This window comes from Perna viridis, chromosome 3 (assembly GCF_037379345.1).
Source record: "Perna viridis isolate PV_CMFRI_1.1 ecotype Kerala chromosome 3, ASM3737934v1, whole genome shotgun sequence".
NCBI classification, from domain to species: domain Eukaryota; kingdom Metazoa; phylum Mollusca; class Bivalvia; order Mytilida; family Mytilidae; genus Perna; species Perna viridis.
The window spans coordinates 37,292,021-37,312,410 of record NC_142447.1 but is presented as its reverse complement, the minus strand read 5'-3'; the positions used below and the strand labels follow the sequence as shown (position 1 = coordinate 37,312,410).

General features: G+C 34.0%; 2 protein-coding genes across 2 annotated transcripts in view; one reads left to right on the top strand and one right to left on the bottom strand.

Moving 5' to 3' along the window:
• The first annotated feature begins 258 nt into the window (after positions 1-258).
• On the top strand, positions 259-17,725 carry LOC148622115 (aldehyde dehydrogenase, mitochondrial-like). Its single transcript, XM_088571694.1, has 14 exons — positions 259-467; positions 3,623-3,727; positions 4,304-4,444; positions 5,488-5,567; positions 10,104-10,153; positions 10,694-10,755; positions 11,451-11,579; positions 12,186-12,299; positions 12,529-12,631; positions 13,892-14,076; positions 14,599-14,763; positions 15,497-15,654; positions 16,101-16,215; positions 16,956-17,725. The coding sequence occupies exons 1-14, from the start codon at positions 345-347 to the stop codon at positions 16,986-16,988; spliced, it is 1,563 nt and encodes a 520-aa protein (XP_088427820.1). The 5' UTR covers positions 259-344; the 3' UTR covers positions 16,989-17,725.
• The window catches only part of LOC148622113 (adhesion G protein-coupled receptor V1-like), a 78,063-nt gene continuing 74,995 nt past the window's right edge, over positions 17,323-20,390 (bottom strand). The window contains exon 104 of the mRNA XM_088571696.1: positions 17,323-20,366. Within this exon, the coding sequence (XP_088427822.1) occupies positions 20,082-20,366 (285 nt within the window). The 3' untranslated portion in view covers positions 17,323-20,081. The remainder of the gene's footprint in view (positions 20,367-20,390) is intronic.

The following is a 20,390-nucleotide window of genomic DNA, read 5'->3' as shown; positions in this document are numbered from 1 at the left end:
TTTAGAATGCACTGTAGATTTCAAAATTAAGGGAGATAACTCTGTAAATGACGCTCAAATACAATAGAATCTACTGGATTTTCAATGTTGATTATCTCCTAAGAGCAGGCAGATTTGAATGAATAATTACGCATTTGAAAAAACAAAACAAAACAAAAAAAACCAAAAAAAAAACAAAAAAAAATTTAAATCAGAAAATCAAAACAAAGTGAACAACAGTAAACCAAAAACAAAACAAAACAAAACAAAAAATACGCAAGCGGTGAGCAATCGACCTTGAACTTTTTTCACAGCTGGTATGTTCTCAGGTTCTTCGTAATTTTATTTGATTTAAAACGAAAGAAATGGCAGCTCTATTACGGAGGACATTTTCAAGGAGGCTGATAAATAATGCAGTAAAAATACAATCAGCATGCATGTCAAGCGTTCCAGAGCCTATTACAAATCCGGATATTCACTACGCTCGGGTAAGGCAATAATTGGAACTTGACCACTGTGCATATATTTCTGTTATTTGCATTCTATTGCCTTTTTATACGCCTCTGCATAATGTACGTGCTTGAACTTAGGTATTGTAAATATATAAAAGATTGTCCGTGAATCTGTCCGAGCGGGCTGTGGTTGCAGACTGCCCGACCCACAAAAGATATGATATATGCTGCATGGTTAATTTAAAATTATGATTTTATCCTTCCCCTGATGTAAGAAGGTGTTTTCTGAGACTGGAATGGCAAATTTTGTGGGATCAGAAATTTTACAGATCAGACTTTCCACACATTTTTTATTACATTAAGGTCAGGACTCTTAAGATGGTTATGGCCCAGTGCAGGTCCGGGTGTGAAAAGAATAGGCCTGCAGCAGCGCTAAGCTTGTCTGCCCACAGAGCAACTGGGATGTGTGCCCCAGGTGGTGGAATGGGGTACCCCTGGTGTGTTACATGCTGGGGTTGTCAGGCTATAATACGGAAAACCTGACCGCAAACCATAGTGGTGCACCGTGTTGGGAAAGATGCCATGTTCCTCGCACGTTTAAGAACCCTACTGCGGTATTCTCCCGGAGTAGGAACCATAGGGCTCCGCCACAGGAGGCTAAATTGCCCGACCCTACCCACCTCTCCCTATTTCCAGTGGCAATCAAAATTTGTCGATCCCATTGTCCTTGTGTCCCATTCCTTTTTCATTTCATCATCATTTCATGTTCATTTTATCATCAATTTCATGTTCATCGTCTGAATATAGCTGAAATATTGCTGCTCGGATGTTAAATCCATACAAACAAACAAACTTAAGATGGTTATGGCAAGGTAATATTTCATTTTCTGTTTTCCAGTCAGATGTCTGTTTCCAAACCTGGTGTGGTGCATTATCTTCTTGTAATATCCATGGTGAATTAGGAAAATGTGTGATAATCACTGGCCATAAATTTTCATCTAATATATTGATATATTTCTCACACTTTATATTTGAGTCAAGGTACGACCCTCACAGTACCAAATACATACCAAAAACAATTTAGAGGATTTCTAATGGAACAATCCTTGTATAGTCAGAATGAAAATCTTCGTAAGATTGCCTCCAAACATACACTTTTCCATCGGTCCCAACTTCAATTGTACTCTCGTCACTAAAACTCTTCCTTGAGTCCATGACCAATTCTCAGCATTCCAATAATGTTTTGTCCTGCTACAAGGGAGTTGATTGGGTGACAAATCTTTACGTTTTAGCGCCATTTTTAGCAGATGATAAAAGTTAACAAAAGGGGAAATTACTATTTAACTTTTGTTAAATTTTATTCTTGGATAACACTATGTCATATTAGTATTTTTTCAGTGCATTTTCCTGGCCAATCTTTTTGACTGCATCTTTGCCAATAATTAGTGCACCAACACTTTTGGCCAGCCACTGTATTTCTGTACCTTTAAAAAGAACAAAATTGTGATGCAGTATCCTGTAACAGTGCAAAAAGTCTCCTGTGGTATTGTGATTTGCTAGCAAGCGTTTAAATGTTTTATGTGACCAGGTGTTTTTTTGTTGGGAGTTTGTAGTTATTAATTTCAATGTTGGATTAGTTGGCCGAAGAATTTTTTTTCTAGCCAGACTCAATAATGATACTCAACACAATAAACAATTTCAACCCACTGAATATCAGTATATGATAGTGTAATTTTTATCCACTCATCTTTATTTTCTGAATCATAGTTAAGAACCACAGCATTTACTTATTTAAATAGAAGTGTATAATACACTATTTATATTTTGCTTTAAATTAGTAACGATCCAGTTTACCTAGAACTTCTAGTTTAATTGCATGTTAAATTATTTCAAAGGTAACCTTAACCTTGTATTTTTTTAATGTCAGTAACTGTTTCTAAACTTATCTAAGCTTTAGATAGGATGAATACAAGCCAACAAGTTCATACATGCTTTTCATAATTACTCAGTAACTGAATCGATTACAGGTGAATAAGATAAGTCTTATAACAATGTCTGGAAAATACCATATATAGCCTTGCTACAAGTCTCACAGTAAAACATTTTCTTAACTTCATATCTATCAAATATTTCTTCACTATCAGTCTGTATTATTATAGCATATGAACAATGAATAGTTAATAGTGTAGATTTATTCATAGGAAAACTTGTACCAACTCTTCTCCCAAATATCCAGTGGAGTTTCTTTATTTCTTTTAGCTATCATGGTTATCAATACAATGTGTTATGTAAGAACATAACTGATTGTGAATATGGGCTTTATATTTATTTTGAAAAACCCAGCAGTATCCTATTACATATGATTGTTAAGTATTTAAGTTGTCTATCAGTCATCTCATGTCATGGATATGCACTGATGTGCATCGATGCTTAGGTTCAATCAGTTAGATGTGAATTTTGCTTTTCCTACAAGTTTACTAGCCCATAGAAAAAAAACAAGCTCAGTTGGATAATTATCAGAGCATAAAAAATAGTTCAAGGCCATATGATTAAATCAGATTTATAGCTTGTACAATCTTTTGGCTATGACTCAGCACTTTCAAGAAATGATCAACATTTCATACATAATGTTGGGTAGGGACTTTAAATTTCATCATTCCTCAATATTGGTAAAATTATCAAAAGTATCCCTGCAGTCTATCAAGGGAGATCTCTGTTTTGAGATTAGGATTAATTTTTGAATGAAAAAAATCTGATAAAACTTACACTATACGAGCATTCTAATAATATACCTCTCAATTAGAACATCATTTTCCAGGCTTCTTACACTTATATAGTGGTAAACTGACAATATAATTGAAGGCTGACATCAGTGGACCTAAATTGCAACAAATGCTTCAGCATATAACCTGAATCCAAAATAGTAAAATACCAAAATAGTAAAATACCAAAATAGACTCTCAATGAGTCACTGACAGACATGAAAATATAGTAGGCTGGCACATTATTTGAAAAAGACTCAAATCAGTAGCAGCATGTACTAAAAGGAAAACATGAGTGATAAATAACATTTTTTTCATTGAATTGTGATAGTCTTATTTGATGATTTATTGATATTTGTGGGTAGGTGGCTGAAAACACACACTGTAATTCCCCTTCCAAAATAAAATCATGAATTGTTTTCTTTTTAGATTTTCATTAACAATGAGTTTGTAGACTCTGTAAGTGGTAAAACTTTCCAGACATTGAACCCATGTACAGGAGAACCTATCTGTGAGGTGGCAGAAGGTGATAAGGTATTTTGTTCTATGGTGTTAAAGTATTTAGTAAGAATGAGCAAAATGGGGAAAATAAAAAAAAACATGACTGCATAAAATTAGCAATTGTATAATGTTACAGCATTGTCATTCCAGTTGCATCTGTATCATTTGTAGACATTTGGTTTCTGTACAATAACTTGATTATAGATATATGGATATTTCAGAAACTGTATCACATACCATGAAAGTCAGACTGGAATTGATTTGTTTGGTGATAATGCTAAATGTTTGAAAGAGCCCCCCCCAAAAAAAACATACCTGTTTCCAGCACAATAACAAAAAATGTGCAAAAAAAAGAAAACAAACAAACAAAAAATATGAGTAGAAATGTAAGGATCTGTACCAAATTTTACCGCAAGGTTCCATATCATTGAAGTTTTTCTGGAATTGCTTCACAAATCATAATTAAGCAGAATTTGACTTACAAAAATAGCAGGACACAAAAATTTGACTATGAACTGTATGTTACACAAAATGAAAATAGTACAGGCCAATTTTACCTACTTTTCATTGGATAAATCTTAAGTCAGAAGTAGTATTCCTTATATACAGGCTGATGTTGACAAGGCTGTGAATGCAGCACAGGAGGCCTTTAGACTTGGATCACCATGGAGACGAATGGATGCTGCTCAGAGAGGGGTGTTGTTGAATCGGTTGGCCGACCTAATGGAGAGGGACAGACAATATCTGGCTGTAAGTAGAAGAGATGGTTAACTTGATAAATAGCTCTGTGTAATCATCATCTCATAACGTTGCCATATAATTTCTTCATCCTGTTGAATAAAATGGTCTAGTACCTGTCTCCTTTTTACATGTAATTTCTGCAATCTTGTAGAAGAAGTTCATGAACTGTTAAAACTTGATGAAAAATATGTTTATACGCTCTCGCAGGGAGCATTTATGGTTGTATTATCAACTTGGTTCTGTATACTTATGGCAAGAAAAAGCATCAATATCTGGTTTGTACATGCATTTTCAGGAGCTGAAAAATAGCTTAATGGCAGCTTCATTTGCATATACTTCATTTGCAATTGAGAGCCAAACCAGTGTCGGAAAATATTTGCTAGTTTCGATAATTAAATACAAATCGAATCATAGCTTTTCCAAGATAGGGTTGGCTTTGTAGTCTGCAGTATGGCGCCCAGATATGAAAATTACGTAATCAATATTACCCATAATTCTCGGGTCATAAAAATTGCGAAATGAAAACGAACCAATATGAAACAAAAATGATCGATAAAAGAAAGAATTGACACGAATCAATTCAATAAAATGAATCAGATCCTAATAAAAACATAATTAAACTATACAAAATGAAACAGAATGAAGTGAAACTAAATACAATAAATGATACCATTTAAGAAATTTCGCAAATTATAAGAACCATTATGTTAACCAGTGCTGGACAATTCGACCCAAAGACATATCAGACCATGACAATCAGTATTATGCATTAGGATAAATATATATCATTACAAAATTTACCATACTTGAAGGTTATAAGTATAATATATCAAATCGAGCTGACAAAAATTATCAAAGTTATTTTTTAATTAAAGTTTCTTCAGGAGCGTTTACAGGTTTCACCTTCATCATATTTTACAATGTAGTAAGATATTATTTTTACATTGCTATTGCACAAATGTCATCACAACTTTTTTATGCACTTATATGAATTTAATAACTCTTGGTAATTTGATAGAATTGAATTTGATAAAATTTTGTATATATTTCAGTCACTGGAAACCCTTGACAATGGGAAGCCCTATATGATGTCATTTAATGCTGATCTTGAACTCTCCATCAAATGTTACAGGTAATAGAGGTCTAAGTCCTCATAATAGTAATAAAGTGGAATTTATTCTATGACCTTAAAACTACTGAGGGTCTAATTAGTTTCCAAAAATATTGGATTACTCATCCAGCAAACAAGTCCACCAAAGTTTTTCAGCAACAATCAGGACACCCAACTTAATATAAGTGTCAGACATATCTATTGATACAGCCTTTCTAGCTTATAATTTTGTCCTCTTACAGAGTACACCCTCATTGTTTTAACTCTTAAACTAGATGTACCAAATATAAAATAATATGGCAAATCAAGTTACTAATATATATATAAACATGGAAGTGACTGAAACAGATGAATAGACTTATATTTGTTCGCACAAGTGAATTTGATATATGCTTGATGATGATTTATATGATTTATTCCATTTCGTCCATGGGTGGACATAGGGCGACTACAGTTTCTCTCCATTCGCTTCGGTTTTGGGCGATGGTGTTACAATTCTTCCACGTTAGTCCTACTCTCTTCAGTTCAGAGTTCAAACCCCTCCTCCAGGTGTTCTTTGGTCTTTCTCTTTTTCTTTGCCCTTGGGGATTCCAATCTAAAGCTTGCTTTGTAGTGTTTTTATTGTTCTTTGGTCTTCCTCTTTTTCTTTGCCCTTGGGGATTCCAATCTAAAGCTTGCTTTGTAGTGTTTTTATTGTTCTTCCTTAAAGTATGACCAATCCATTTCCATTTTCGGGTTCGAATGGTGTTTTCTATTGGTTGTTGTTTTGTTCTTTGCCAGAGTTTCTTGTTTGTTATTTTTTCTGGCCATCTGATATTCAGTATATTTCTTAGGCACTTGTTAACAAAGACTTGTATAGATTTCATGGTCTCGCAACCATATAACAGGACAGACTTAACATTGCTGTTGAAAATTTTGATCTTAGTAGTCGTTCTCAGTGTTCTACTTTTCCATACTGGCTTTAGAATGGAAAAAGCCTGTAATGCTTTCATCTTTCTGGCTTGTACATCTTCGTCAGTGCCTCCAGTTGTACTCATGACACTTCCAAGGTACGTAAATTTATCTACATTCTCTATCTGTTGGTTATTTACCAATATTGGATCCATCTGGTTTTGTTGGATTCTCATGGCTTTGGTTTTGGCTGTGTTGATATACAATCCTGTTCTTTTAGCTGTTTCTTCAAGATGGTTGACCTGGTGTTGGGAATCTTGAAGACGATGCGATAGTGTGCATATGTCGTCTGCAAATTCGAGGTCTTCTAGACGAGATGTTAGTGTCCATTGTATACCATGAGGGTCGTTGTAAGCTGTTGTTGCTATCCAGTCGATGACTATGAGAAAGAGAAGGGGAGAGAGAATGCATCCTTGCCTTACGCCAGTTGTTACAGGGAAAGGATCCGTCAGTGTACCAGCATGTATGACCTGACAAGAGAATTCTTCATACAGTAACTTAATCATGGAAATAATCTTAGGAGGAATCCCATAGTGTCCTAGAATGTTCCACAAGACCTGATGATCTATGCTGTCAAATGCTTTCTGGAAGTCAATAAAGTTTAGATATAGGGATGACTGCCATTCGATCGTTTGCTCAATAATTATTCTGAGTGTTGCAATCTGGTTGACACATGATCGTTCTTGTCTAAATCTAGCTTGTTCATCTCTCAGCTTGCTATCAATCTCTTCTTTCATTCTTTGTAAGATTATACTGCATAGGATTTTACTAGGAATGGACAAAAGAGTTATTCCTCTCCAGTTGTTGCAATTGGATTTGTCCCCCTTTTTAGGTAGTTTTACCAAGAGTGCCTTTTGCCAGTCTTTTGGAATTTTTTCTTTTTCCCATATCTGGTTTAATAGCCCAAGAAGATATTGAATGGTAGTGTCATTCATGGACTTGAGGGCTTCTGGTGGTATGCCATCGATTCCCGCTGCTTTCCCATTCTTAAGATGTTTTAGGGCTTTTCTTACTTCATTTTCGGTAATTTTGTCAGTCTCTATGTTAAGTGTTGGACCTTCTTCAAGTATTGGTGGATTTGTTGGTGGTGGTCTGTTCAATACCTCACTAAAGTGTTCTTTCCATCTGTCAAGCTGATCTTCTAGCTTTGTGAGGGTATTGTTGTTTTTATCTTTGACTGGTAAATTTTCATTTTGAGAGATCTTTCCACTGAGTTGTCTTGTGATGTTATACAATGTTTTGATGTCTCCTTTTAAGCAGGCGTTTTCAGCTTCTACTGCTAACTTTTCAGCATGGTTTCTTTTATCTCTTTTACAGCTTTTCTTTACTTCTCTGTCTTTTGCACTGTAAAGGTCTTGCAGGTTTTTCTTTTGCTGTCTGGTTTTGGCACTCATCAACTTTTCTTTTATTTCCCTTCTTTCAGATATTGTATCCCATGTTTGATCTGACATCCATTTCTTTCTTTTCACGTGAATGAAACCAACTGTTTCTTCGCATGCTTCTAGAATGGCTGTCTTTGTTGAGTTCCAGATGTCATCAATATCATTGTTCATTTCTTCGTTGTCAAGATCTAATAAAGTACTAAATCTGTTCCTGAGTGTAATTTGGAAGTTTTCTTTCACTTTCTGATCTTTAAACTTCTCAACATTAAACTTCCTTTTTGTAGTCTCTCTTTTCTTTATTGTTAAAAGCTTGAGTTTAATTTTTCCAATTACAAGGTGGTGATCTGATGCTGCGTCTGCTCTACGTTTTGTTCGTACATCTTGTAATGAAGATCTCCATCGACGGCTTATTGTTATGTGGTCTATTTGGTTTTCAGTGTCTCCAGATGGTGAAATCCAGGTGGTTTTATGACAAGATTTATGTGGAAACCAAGTACCGCCAATTACTAGACTGTTTATAGCGCAAAAGTCAGCAAACATTTCTCCGTTCTCATTCATTTGCCCTATTCCATGTGGTCCTATCTCCCTTTCTCTACCTCCTCTGTCATCACCTACTTTGGCATTCAGATCTCCTAAGATGATAAGGATGTCTCTTTTAGGAACGGCATCAACAACTGATTGTAATAAGTTGTAGAAGTCATTTTTATCATCTTCGTCTGCGGTGTTTGTTGGTGCATACACCTGTATAAATGTTGTTTTCTGGAATCGAGTGTCAAATCTAGCTGATATCACTCTTGCAGATATTGGATTCCACTCCAAAAGCGATTTCTTGGCTTTCTTTGTAAGCATGAATCCCACGCCTTTGTCATGTATGTCGTCTTCATTTGGATTTCCTGAGAATATGACCGTATGACCTGAAGATAGTGTTGTCATTCCAGCTGTATTCCATCTTACTTTGCTGAGTCCTAGAATTTCGATATTGTATCTATCCATTTTGTTCGCAATTTGCAAGCTTTTGCCACTTTGATACATTGTTCTAACATTCCAAGTACCTATGGTTGTTGGTTGTTTTGGTGAGAACAACTTCATCAGCTTTCGCGTCATTTGCTGTCCTCGATGTTTGGTTTGGTCCTCTTTCTCTAGTCGTTGACGAGTCCGAGGAATGACTTTTACTGTAATCGTTTCTGTAACCATTTGTATCCACTAGTGTGGGGTTGGCCCTCTAGCTTCAGCTTTATTTTAATGTGGTGGTCAGCAAGTCCCTCACATGCTTTTGTATCAGAGTCAGCTCTCCTAGATAGGTTCCCTACCATGGGTGACGACTCCTTTCTAGCCGGGTTTTACATCAGAGTTTCCTCTCCTTGACAAGTTCCCTTTCAAAGGTTTGATCCCAGTCTGACCATCGTTTTCTGTCTGGGTTGTCTCCCGTAGCCTTTGACTCAACAGTCCATCACAAGGCAGCGATCTATTTAACCCATAGGTGGGGCAAGGTTGGTGAGAGCCAGGGCGTGTTCCACGCGCCGGTGGGCCTGCACTCTACACCTCTAGGGTCCTTGTTACTCCGAGATCCCCTTCATGTTAGCCTTGAGTACTAGACCCAAGTTACCATGTGTTACCTCGGGGAGGCAAATTGAAGGAGTCTTGGTAGTGTAGAGGCTATGTATTGGCAGAGGAAGGCTTCTGCTTATGCTGCTCCCCTTTTCGTCTACACGTAGACTAGCCAGGGTCAGTAGCGATCTAGAGACGTTCGATCACTACTGCACTAGACGCATATCACTACCCTGTGGTTATTAAGCCACCAACACACATATGCTTGATGATCCATAAATTTTAAAGTTATAAATAGTTTAAATGGATGCACTTGTATTAAAAAAGGAACAAATCAGATATAAAAATATGCATCATGTTTTGAAAAACATTTGACGCCTGCTAGCATTATGTAATGAAAAGTACTAAAATATTAAAAAAAAAATAAAAACAAGTGGGAAGTCGTCTAGGACATTTAATTCTACCAAATCAACCTTTGAAGTGCAGATTATTGCTTTAATGTTGTATATTTAAAGCCATTGAGAAAAGCCCAAAGTTATTTCCCATTGCAGTTGGAATTCAACCCGATAAATTCATCATAACCAAGACGTTTTAATTTTCATTTTGCAATGGTTTACCTATGATTTTCATTGTTAATGAATATAAGTTGTTTTTTAATCAAATTTCATTTTATTAGATATTATGCTGGTTGGGCAGATAAAAACCATGGAAAAGTTATACCAATAAGTAAGTTAGATGATTTTTCAAAATGACTAGTACAGGAATACCGGTAAAAAGCAATTTGTTACTTAAATCATTTTTAAAACTAATTCTAAAAAAATTACCAACGTAAATGTACAAATTATTGTATAGAAATACAGCTCTTTACACTGTTCATAAATTAAAATCTGAACAGTACCAGTCAGAGATCAAACTTAGGCTATAATGGTCTACTGAGCTAAAGAAGTACTTCACTTGGGCAGCAAACTTGACATGGTATTCCCTTTTAGGAAAGACTACTGCTACATGATTTTAAGAGGCTGTGTATCACATTGAAGAAATTTAACATCTAACAATATCTGTTTATTTCACATTATATCAATTAGTTATTTGGTTTTTACCAATGCTACTCCAGTAACATTCCTGTGTTCCTGATTCAAGCCAGTAAATATATGTAGATTCATATTCACTGATTTCTATCCAATCTGATGGGTTGTTTGGACTTCTTGTACAAAAATTGTTTTATACAAAAATGTAACATAATTTAAAAGAAACTTTAAACTTCAGGTGGAGATTTCTACAGTTACACCAGACATGAACCAGTTGGCATTTGTGGACAAATTATCCCTGTAAGTGGACAATTTTTTGCATAAAACTTTAATACAAAATTCCATGGAATCTTAATAGAGAATCAGAGGCTTACATGTACATGTATGTATTACTGGGTGTGTCCAAGTTGTCAATTTTTAAAATAAAATATTATTTGGTCAAACATTTTAATTGCTAATGAGACCAATTCTTTTATGTATTGTCTTTGAGAATACCTTTAGATAGTATCACTTCCATGTGAATTTCCAATAAAATAAAATGGTTTGTAGGCCATAGCTTGATAAGACCATGGAGGTCATACCCTGAACAAGTATAGACACAAAATTTGAAATTTCCTCTGCATCACTGCATGTCAGTTTTAGATACTGTCAAAGTATAATTCTTTGTGGGGTATCTATTTTCATGATTTTCTTTGGTTTGGTAAACCACCCAACAAAAGGGAAATTTTGCATTGGTTTGTGTGATAGAGTTGTCAAATCCATGAATTTTAGAATCTACAAACTGATAGTTTTTCCCTAAACAACAAAACATTGGTACCCACAAATGAAAGTACTAAATCTCAGTACTTCTTTTTGTTGTCTAATGTCCTCTGGCAAGTATTGTAAGCTGGTGTCTTGTTTTTTAAGTGAATGGTACCATTCACGGATGATGTTGTTTTATACGTGCATTCTACATACATCTCCAAATTATTTTTGATTAAACTTGATTGTTTTAGTGGAATTTCCCCCTCCTGATGCAGGCCTGGAAGTTAGGTCCAGCTTTGTCAATGGGGAACTGTGTGGTTATGAAAACAGCCGAACAGACACCTTTAACTGCCCTATACGTAGCTCAGCTTGCTGCAGAGGTATGTAATTTAGCTTACAGAATTGTCAAGGTAAAATTTACTCTCTATAGTACTTCAAATATCATATATAACGTTTTGCAGGATGATTTGTGATTATTGATTTTTACTCCACTGAACGAGTGGTTGGTATGTTGAAATAACTTTGTCTATCTGTCATTCTCTCTGTCCTTCCTAACTTTATAGCAATTATCTGGCTCCGAATGAATGGATTGAATTTAAATTTTGGTTTGTGACTTTATATAGGTGACCATACATTATAAGTGTTTTTTGGGTGCTGACAGATATCATCTTCCTGTTTCGCGGATCTTTTCAATTTTCCACTATATGGAATAATAGAGAACAATTTTCATCTAAAAAAATCCACAGCTCCATATGGATGAATTGATAGCAAATTTGGTGTGTGGCTTTATATAGATGGGGCGTATGTATTTTTGGTGTTGTCTTATATTAACTTTCTGTATGAGTGGGGATATACCTAGCACAACAACATTTACACATACAACTTCATGTTTATAACTTGTAAAATTTTGTGTAATTTTTTTTTTATAGTCATGGTGTTTTATTTTGAGAGCATATGTAAAATTTATTGTTTCCTGTTCTGTGTAGGCTGGTTTCCCACCAGGTGTACTCAATATTGTACCTGGATATGGACCAACTGCTGGGGCTGCCATAGCAACACATCCAGATGTAGATAAAGTAGCATTTACTGGGTCAACCGAGGTAATGGGTTTGTTTTATAGGTTTGGACAATTGAATGATACAGAAAGCATGAACCGGTACTTAAATTTATTTATTGCTTAATAAAAAGCACATATTTTAATGTGAAATTCTGTAATTTATGATAGTCTGTTTTGGACAGCCATTAGAGATCCTATTTTATACTTAATAAACATAATGTTTGTCACCATTGATTACATAACTTTATTCAAGCCATGAAGTCTGTTTATAGGTTGGAAAGATAGTTGCCAAGTCTGCTGCTGACTCAAATCTGAAGAGAGTATCTCTAGAGTTAGGAGGAAAGAGTCCCAATATCATCCTCTCTGATGTTAACAGTGAGTATAAACCCATTATCTCTTTGACAGAAGAATATGGTTTTTGCCTCGCCTGTGACGGTGAGACTAAGATATTACTTTTCCAGTTTCAGGGTTGGCATTCACATTAGACTTTTATGTTAAGTCTTCTAATTAGCTCAGTTTAATATGATCTTCTTGCACTAGATCTATATATTTGGTATACAGTTGTATTAGCATCACTATAACACTATTTTAAATGAGGAGCATGCATTTGCCCCACATTCATGGTCTATTGACCTCAAATTTCATGTCAAGATTTCCATGTTAAGTTTTCTGATTAGGTCATTGAAATATCTCTATGATAACAGTTTATATGATCTGGTAACCGATAGGTTATTATTTCAACTACAGTTTATATGATCTGGTACCCGATAGGTTATTATTTCAACTACAGTTTATATGATCTGGTACCCGATAGGTTATTATTTCAACTACAGTTTATATGATCTGGTACCCGATAGGTTATTATTTCAACTACAGTTTATATGATCTGGTACCCGATAGGTTATTATTTCAACTACAGTTTATATGATCTGGTACCCGATAGGTTATTATTTCAACTACCAAGCTAGAACTCAGGATTATTAATAGGATGTGTTTTTGTAAATAAGTTTTTAAAAATTTTGACGAAAGTCATATGTATTTATCTAAAATAGTTCTTAAATATGGTTGTAATTGTGACTCATTCCCTTTTACATCTCCTTGTTTACAGGCCTGCATCATACATTATATTTTTTTTTAGTTTGATTGTTATACATGTATATTGTTCAAATGATTTTTTGGGTTTCAATTGTTAAAAAAATATTTTTGAAAATATTCTCAAGGTTTCTGTAATTTTTGTCAAGGACAGTTTTTCCTATGATTATCATTTATCAGTCTCTTGAACTGAGGTATATTTGCAACTTCAAAGCTTGTACCTCTGCCACTTTCAGTATCAAAGCTTTGAAGTTAGTACATTGTAAACAGCTTCATGGATTTATAATGAGTAGTGCTCATGTCTTGTGGATGTCTTTACATACTGTAAAGCAGAGGTAACAAGCTAAGTGATTATTATGTCTATGAATGAGGTTGAGCATTTCTGAACAGTTTTAAACTCATTGATAGTTATTTGTTGGAAGTTTCATTTAAGAGCAAAATATCACACTGAACAAACTCCAATTCTTGACATTGACCTGACAATATCTCCTGTATTTATCATTATGTCATCAATTTTAAATATGTGTTTATATATTACTACAGTGGAGAAAGCAGTGGAGGATGCCCACTTTGCTTTGTTCTTTAACATGGGCCAGTGTTGCTGTGCTGGATCCAGAGTTTATGTTGAGGAGAAAATTTATGATGAGTTTGTTGAGAGGAGTACAGAGAGAGCAAAGAAGAGAACTGTTGGAGACCCGTTCTTAAGCTCTACTGAACAGGGACCACAGGTTTGTGACAGTTGACATTAATAAAACAGTTTGTAGCATATCAAGCCATTCAAGTCACAACAATAACTCATTATAGCATATGTTTTCATCAATAGTTGAATGCTGTTTAAACCAAGTACGTTTTTAGACTTTAGAGATTTGTTTGGTTGGTGCATGTGCTTCCTTTTACAGGTTCAAAATGTATTGAAACTGATATAAAAGTACTTTAGAAAATATTAGGTTTACACAGGTTACTGGTTCATTCAGGGTTTCAAATATTTGTTCTTTAATTTAGACTCATTGAAGGTTTCAGGTCTTGTTTACAGCATAAGTTCCAATTAATTAACAAGTATGAAGTGATGATTATAAGGTATTGGACTACAATTTCATTAATGCTTACAATTGTTGATATTTGTTGATGATCATGTTACAAAACTGTTTATATTTTATAAAACATTTCATGCACCTAACACTTTCTGTACCTATTTCATCCCAAGCTGATTTAATGTCTGCCTTTGAAATGACAATATACACCATTTATAGATTGACCAGGACCAGTTTAATACTGTATTGAAGTACATCGATACTGGAAAGGCTCAGGGGGCCAAGATGACAACAGGTGGAGGTCAAATTGGAGATAAAGGATACTTTGTACAACCCACAGTATTTGCTGATGTCACAGACAACATGGCGATAGCTAATGAGGAGGTATGGGATATTTTGATTTTACTCATATCTTCTTTAATGATAATGAAATGTACATTTATTTTATGGTGTATACTGTACTGTTTTATGTTTCTTTTATTTAAAAGTTTTATTTCAGTGGGGCTCCAGTTATGACCTTGCGTAACAGATGCAAGTACCCATATTTATCACTATCTGTCCATATGTATGCCTGCCTATCTACATGTCTGTCTGTCTACTTGCATGTCTGTTGGTCCGTCATCAATATTTGTTAGCATAAAGTTTTTAAAAAAGGACATAGTACTGACCTGAACTTTCATGCATGTATAATTACTACCAGAAGATATGCATAATATATTTTTGTAACATTTGGTTAAATATTTTTGTAATTGTTATACCATTTATGAAATATCACCGACTTTGTGAGCTCAAAATCTTAAAAACTGTGCAATGTAGTGAAGGATAATTTTGGAAAAATATTATTTCACAATACACAATATCAACTTCTTCTTGTGGAGTGGAATCTTTTTTATTTCTAGTATTTTAGTTCATAACCTCTTTCTCATCAAAAACAAGGAAACAAGTTAAAACCACAAATACATGATGAATAGGTTGAACTATATGGTCATTTGTACGAGTTTTTCGAACTAACAAGTCTGTTCAATTCCGACTGTGTATTTTATCACAGAACTAGTTACAATTGAACTATATAGTTACTGAAATCTTTGAATTGCAATGTTTCTAATTATATCTATAGATCTTTGGTCCAGTGATGCCCATTATGAAGTTTAAGAACATGGAGGAGCTGATAGAGAGAGCCAACAAGAACCACTATGGTCTGGCAGCTGCTGTTCACACTAAAGATTTGGACAAGGCTAATTACTTGATTAACAGTCTTAGAGCTGGAACTGTTTGGTAAGTAGCCATAACAACATGCTATTTGTCAATTTACCTTTAGGGAATGTTTGAAGTTTTCAGCCAATTTTTACTGTAAACTAAAGATCAGCAATTGTTTTCATGGAAGGTTTTTCTTTGTTTTCTAAAATTTTCTTTAGCATTGGGGGACTTCAGTCACAGAAAAAAAAAGGACAAAAACATTATGTGCAGTAGTAATGCTATTTATTTTGATAAATGTTAAGATAATCTTTACTTATTCCTCAGTTTTTAGGAGGAAACATAATGACCATGTATTTGAGTTTTTATTTTAAGGGTGAACTGTTAGGATGTATTTGAGTTTTTAGTTTAAGGGTGAACTGTTAGGATGTATTTGAGTTTTTAGTTTAAGGGTGAACTGTTAGGATGTATTTGAGTTTTTATTTTAAGGGTGAACTGTTATGATGTATTCGATTTTTTATTTTAAGGGTTAACTGTTATGATGTATTTGATGCTGCTGCTCCATTCGGCGGCTACAAGATGTCTGGTCAAGGGAGAGAACTTGGAGAATATGGTTTGGAAGCTTATACTGAAGTCAAATGTGTGAGTACAAAATCAACACAAAAGTTCATGGATTGTATATTGTTCATGTTCTTCTTTTTTGAATTTTTTTTTTATTCATAATAGTCATCCAAATTTATTATTAACGGGGCACTAAACATTCTTTTAAAGAAAACATTGAATGATAATCATTTGTAACCACAAAAAATTTAGTTTTAAGTAGATATTACATAAGACTATAAGAAGGATGCTATTTTAAATGCCAGTTAATGATTATTGACTTTATAAAATTATGAAAGCCATTCAAGCTATCTCTGACTTTGGTCAATTGAATCTCTTCAGAATTTGGGTTCTTAAAATTTTGCCACATTTCCAGCACTGGCAAGAATATCAAACTTAATATCTCTACAATATATGCCAGATTTTCTGGTTGATATTGTTTAGTATTGACTTGTGACTGCATATATAGTAATTCCATACTCTAGTATCTTGTTCAAGCCATTTGATTCCTAGCTTAGTCATACCAAAAACTTGTTGGTTTTTTCACTTAGCACATAAAATTTGTAAGATAGAATGACATCGGAATTACTCAAATTGTGAATAATTTGTCCAATGGGTTGACATGTCTTCTTGTATAATGTTGCATTTATAAGCTAGAATTGTAAAATTAGGCTTGTTTTGGTACAAAGATTGGTTCATGTAATTGATCAAATGTTTCTGCCTAAAAGTGCATAAAAATAGAAATTAGATAACATTCAATCAATTCTTTAAATCTATTACAGGTGACAGTAAAGCTTGATCAGAAGAACTCCTAGACATCCAGTAATTGCAATATGAACAGACATCGAAAAGTTATTGTCTTCCATTTAATGGACTTGGTGCATTAAGACACATATTTTTCAATACTGTTATCATTTATATTAGGACTTTTTGTATACTCTTTTAGATAGTGACATAGTGGATAATTGTTTGGTTATAATTGTTGTAAAAGTTTATATTATATAACCTTACCAAATATCTTTTTAAGATGTTCATATTTTTTACTATAGACTTTTAAGTCACAATATGTCCTTAAACTTTCTAAATGCATTCAGGTTTACAATATTTTACATGTCCCATTATTTAGAATTTGTATTATATATTTTGTGATGTCTTACCATTCCTCAAATTTTGTGCCTTGTTGATCAAGAGTTTTATTGTTAGAAACATAGGTACATGTATTATTTTTGCAGCATCAGTGCTATGTAGGAGTATGTTATTAACATAAAAATTGTCATCATTTCATTTAAAAAAGGTCCAGTCCATACTGCTGTGGTATTATTTAGTAGTTTTATTATCATATGAGTTGTCATTTGGAAAAAAAAAATATTGCATTAAGATAAATTTGACTGAGTCCTTGAACGATGAAACTTAAGACATGTAAACAAATCTAAATTATGGGTTTTTGTATGTTACTGTATGACAATCTAACACATTGCTCCTGGTTTTCTTTATATCTTGTATTAAAAATATATTTATGAATATTATATTTATAAAGTTTTTTTTCGTGATATTTCTGTTCTGTACAGAACTGTGTTGTTACTATATTTGTATAAAGTTGAACTACTGGAGTTAACAAGCTGGTTTGATTCACCATTGTATTATGAAGAATAACTGTGCCATCTAATACAGTCACGTTAAGCCATAGTAAACCACTGAATTCACCCAGAGTACATTACCATTTTTTAAATTCTGGATGGAACTCTTCTGCAACTCATGATATTTCATAGGAAAGTTTAACACCATGATTGTACATTTATTTACTTGACTCTAGCACTATACCATTCTGAAGTTACAAGTTTTACAGGAGTTATAGGTCTAAGATGTTTTTGTGCTTCGTTATGTGTAGCAATATTGCTTCATTGATGCTGTGCTTGTTCATATTGAGTTAAAACATGGTACATACTTGTACTATTATGTAGATTATGGCTAATGGTAACAATGCAGAATGTCAAGTGTCATATTAACAAACGTCAAGAACATAAAGGATTAACCATTTGACTTGGTTTGAAGAAGGCATTCTCTTATCATAAAGAAAACTTTTGCATACATGAACCATGGAGTCTTAAACTTACATGTGCTTTGTGAAATGATGCCCTGGTAATTAAAGTTCAGTGGCAGCTTAGATGCTTATGCTTTACTGTAAGCTGTTTCATGAAAATATAATAAGTACACATCTTAATTTTATTGAAAAAAAACCTACTAAAATATGACTTATTTAGTTTTGATTGCACTCATTAAGTGATGATACATAACATAAACAGGTATCACAGATAATAAACTTGACTAGATGTGACATATATTGACTAGAAATTACACAATACAACAATGTCAAATTTACAGTGAAACCAGTACCAACTTTTTTCAGTGAAGCCATGACCGGTTTTGGTTTAAATAAATTCATGTTTGAAATGGTGTGATTTGTAGAGAGACTCAACAACTGTGTGGTTAAGACAGGTTTCACTGCATCTTTGAATGAAATAAAACAAGAGGTTTCCAGGAGCCTGAATTGCTCACCTACTCGAATTTTGCCATTCAAGGGCAATAAATTAAACAAGAAGTTGTCCAACAATTATGACTCAAGAAGACTTTGATAGGACTTATCATAAGGATCACTTCAGCAATTGAAAGTTTCTATCTATCAAAGTTTTCATAATATTGGCTGAAAACTAAAAAAAAAACCCGTCATTTTTCCCCTTTCAAGGGCAATAACTCTTACAAGGAGTCGTCTTACAACTTGTATCCCTGAAGGCTTTTGTAGTCCTAATAATAAGGATCATTTCTGCTATTGTAAGAATTAAGCTTAACCTAAATGTTTTGGAGATATATGCAAGAAACTTCTGTCTGACCCCTATTATCTATTTTTAGTAATTGTGGCCATGTTTTTCGACGGATCAAAAGTCCTCACATCAGTTCTATACAGAATACCCCTAGGAACTTGCTTACAAAGTTTGGTTTCAATTGGTAAAGTCGTGTCAGAGAAGAAGATATTTGGAAGAAATAACATTAAAAATAGTTAAACACGTTGAAAAAGGGCAATAACTCCAACATAGTGTAACGGATTAAAAAGAAAATTTGACCACAGATAGATCTCATCAAGCTGAACACTTCAGCCCCATCAGAATTCAGCTTAACCAAAGAATTTTGGAGATGTATGCAAAAAATTACTGTCTGACCCCTATGTTCTATTTTTAGTAACGACGACCATGTTTTTTGACAGATCAAATAATCCCCACACCAGTTCTATGCAGGATACCTCAAGGAACATTCATACCAAATTTGGTTCCATTTGGGCAAGTAGTATCAGAGGAGAAGAGTTTAGAAAAGTTGTTAACCACGACGACGGACGCAAAGTGATAACAATAGCTCACATGACCAGGTGAACTAAAAAATGAATTCCTGCATCTCACAATAGTGGAAGCATTACAAGATCAATATTCAAGGTTTCACATTAAACACATAATGCATTCTAAAAATGATAAAATATACATGTATGGTAACTTGTTTAGTAATTGACAAAAGGATACTTTGATATACTGCAGTATTTAATATGACAATGATTGTTTTGAAATAATATGTTCTTATTTGTAATACAGTGTCAAATAATATCAAAGTGATTTACAACTGAAATATACAAAAAATCAAGCACTTTGTCAAAATTTCCCTCCATTTTAACCAAATGTCTATAACTCATTGAGCACCTTGGTCTTATATGAAATACTTTATAAATTATAGAACTTAATGCATACTACTTATCTACTAAACGAAGATAGTAATTGTCAAACCAGACAGGAGGGAGGACAGGACTGTAACCCTCAGCTAGCAAGGATACCCATTTATTCACAATACACCCTAAAATTATTCATTCACTATAAATGAGTATCAGCAATAGAAATCCTCCTCATTTCATACTTGTCAATTTTACTTGAGAGATCTGAAGTTTTCTCTGATGCAATACTTGAAGTCTCACTTGGCACAAAACTGTCATTTTTCAAAGCAAACAATAGTTCATCTAAATCTTCATCTGGATTTTCATCAGTGACCGTCGTAGATGGCACAAAAACTGGTGGGGTTACATAAATGTTACGATTGATTGGCAAGGTACGCTTTACTTTCATTGTGCTCTTTGTATGTAAAGAGTCCTTTTCCCAACTCTGAAATATTCAAGTAAACACAAG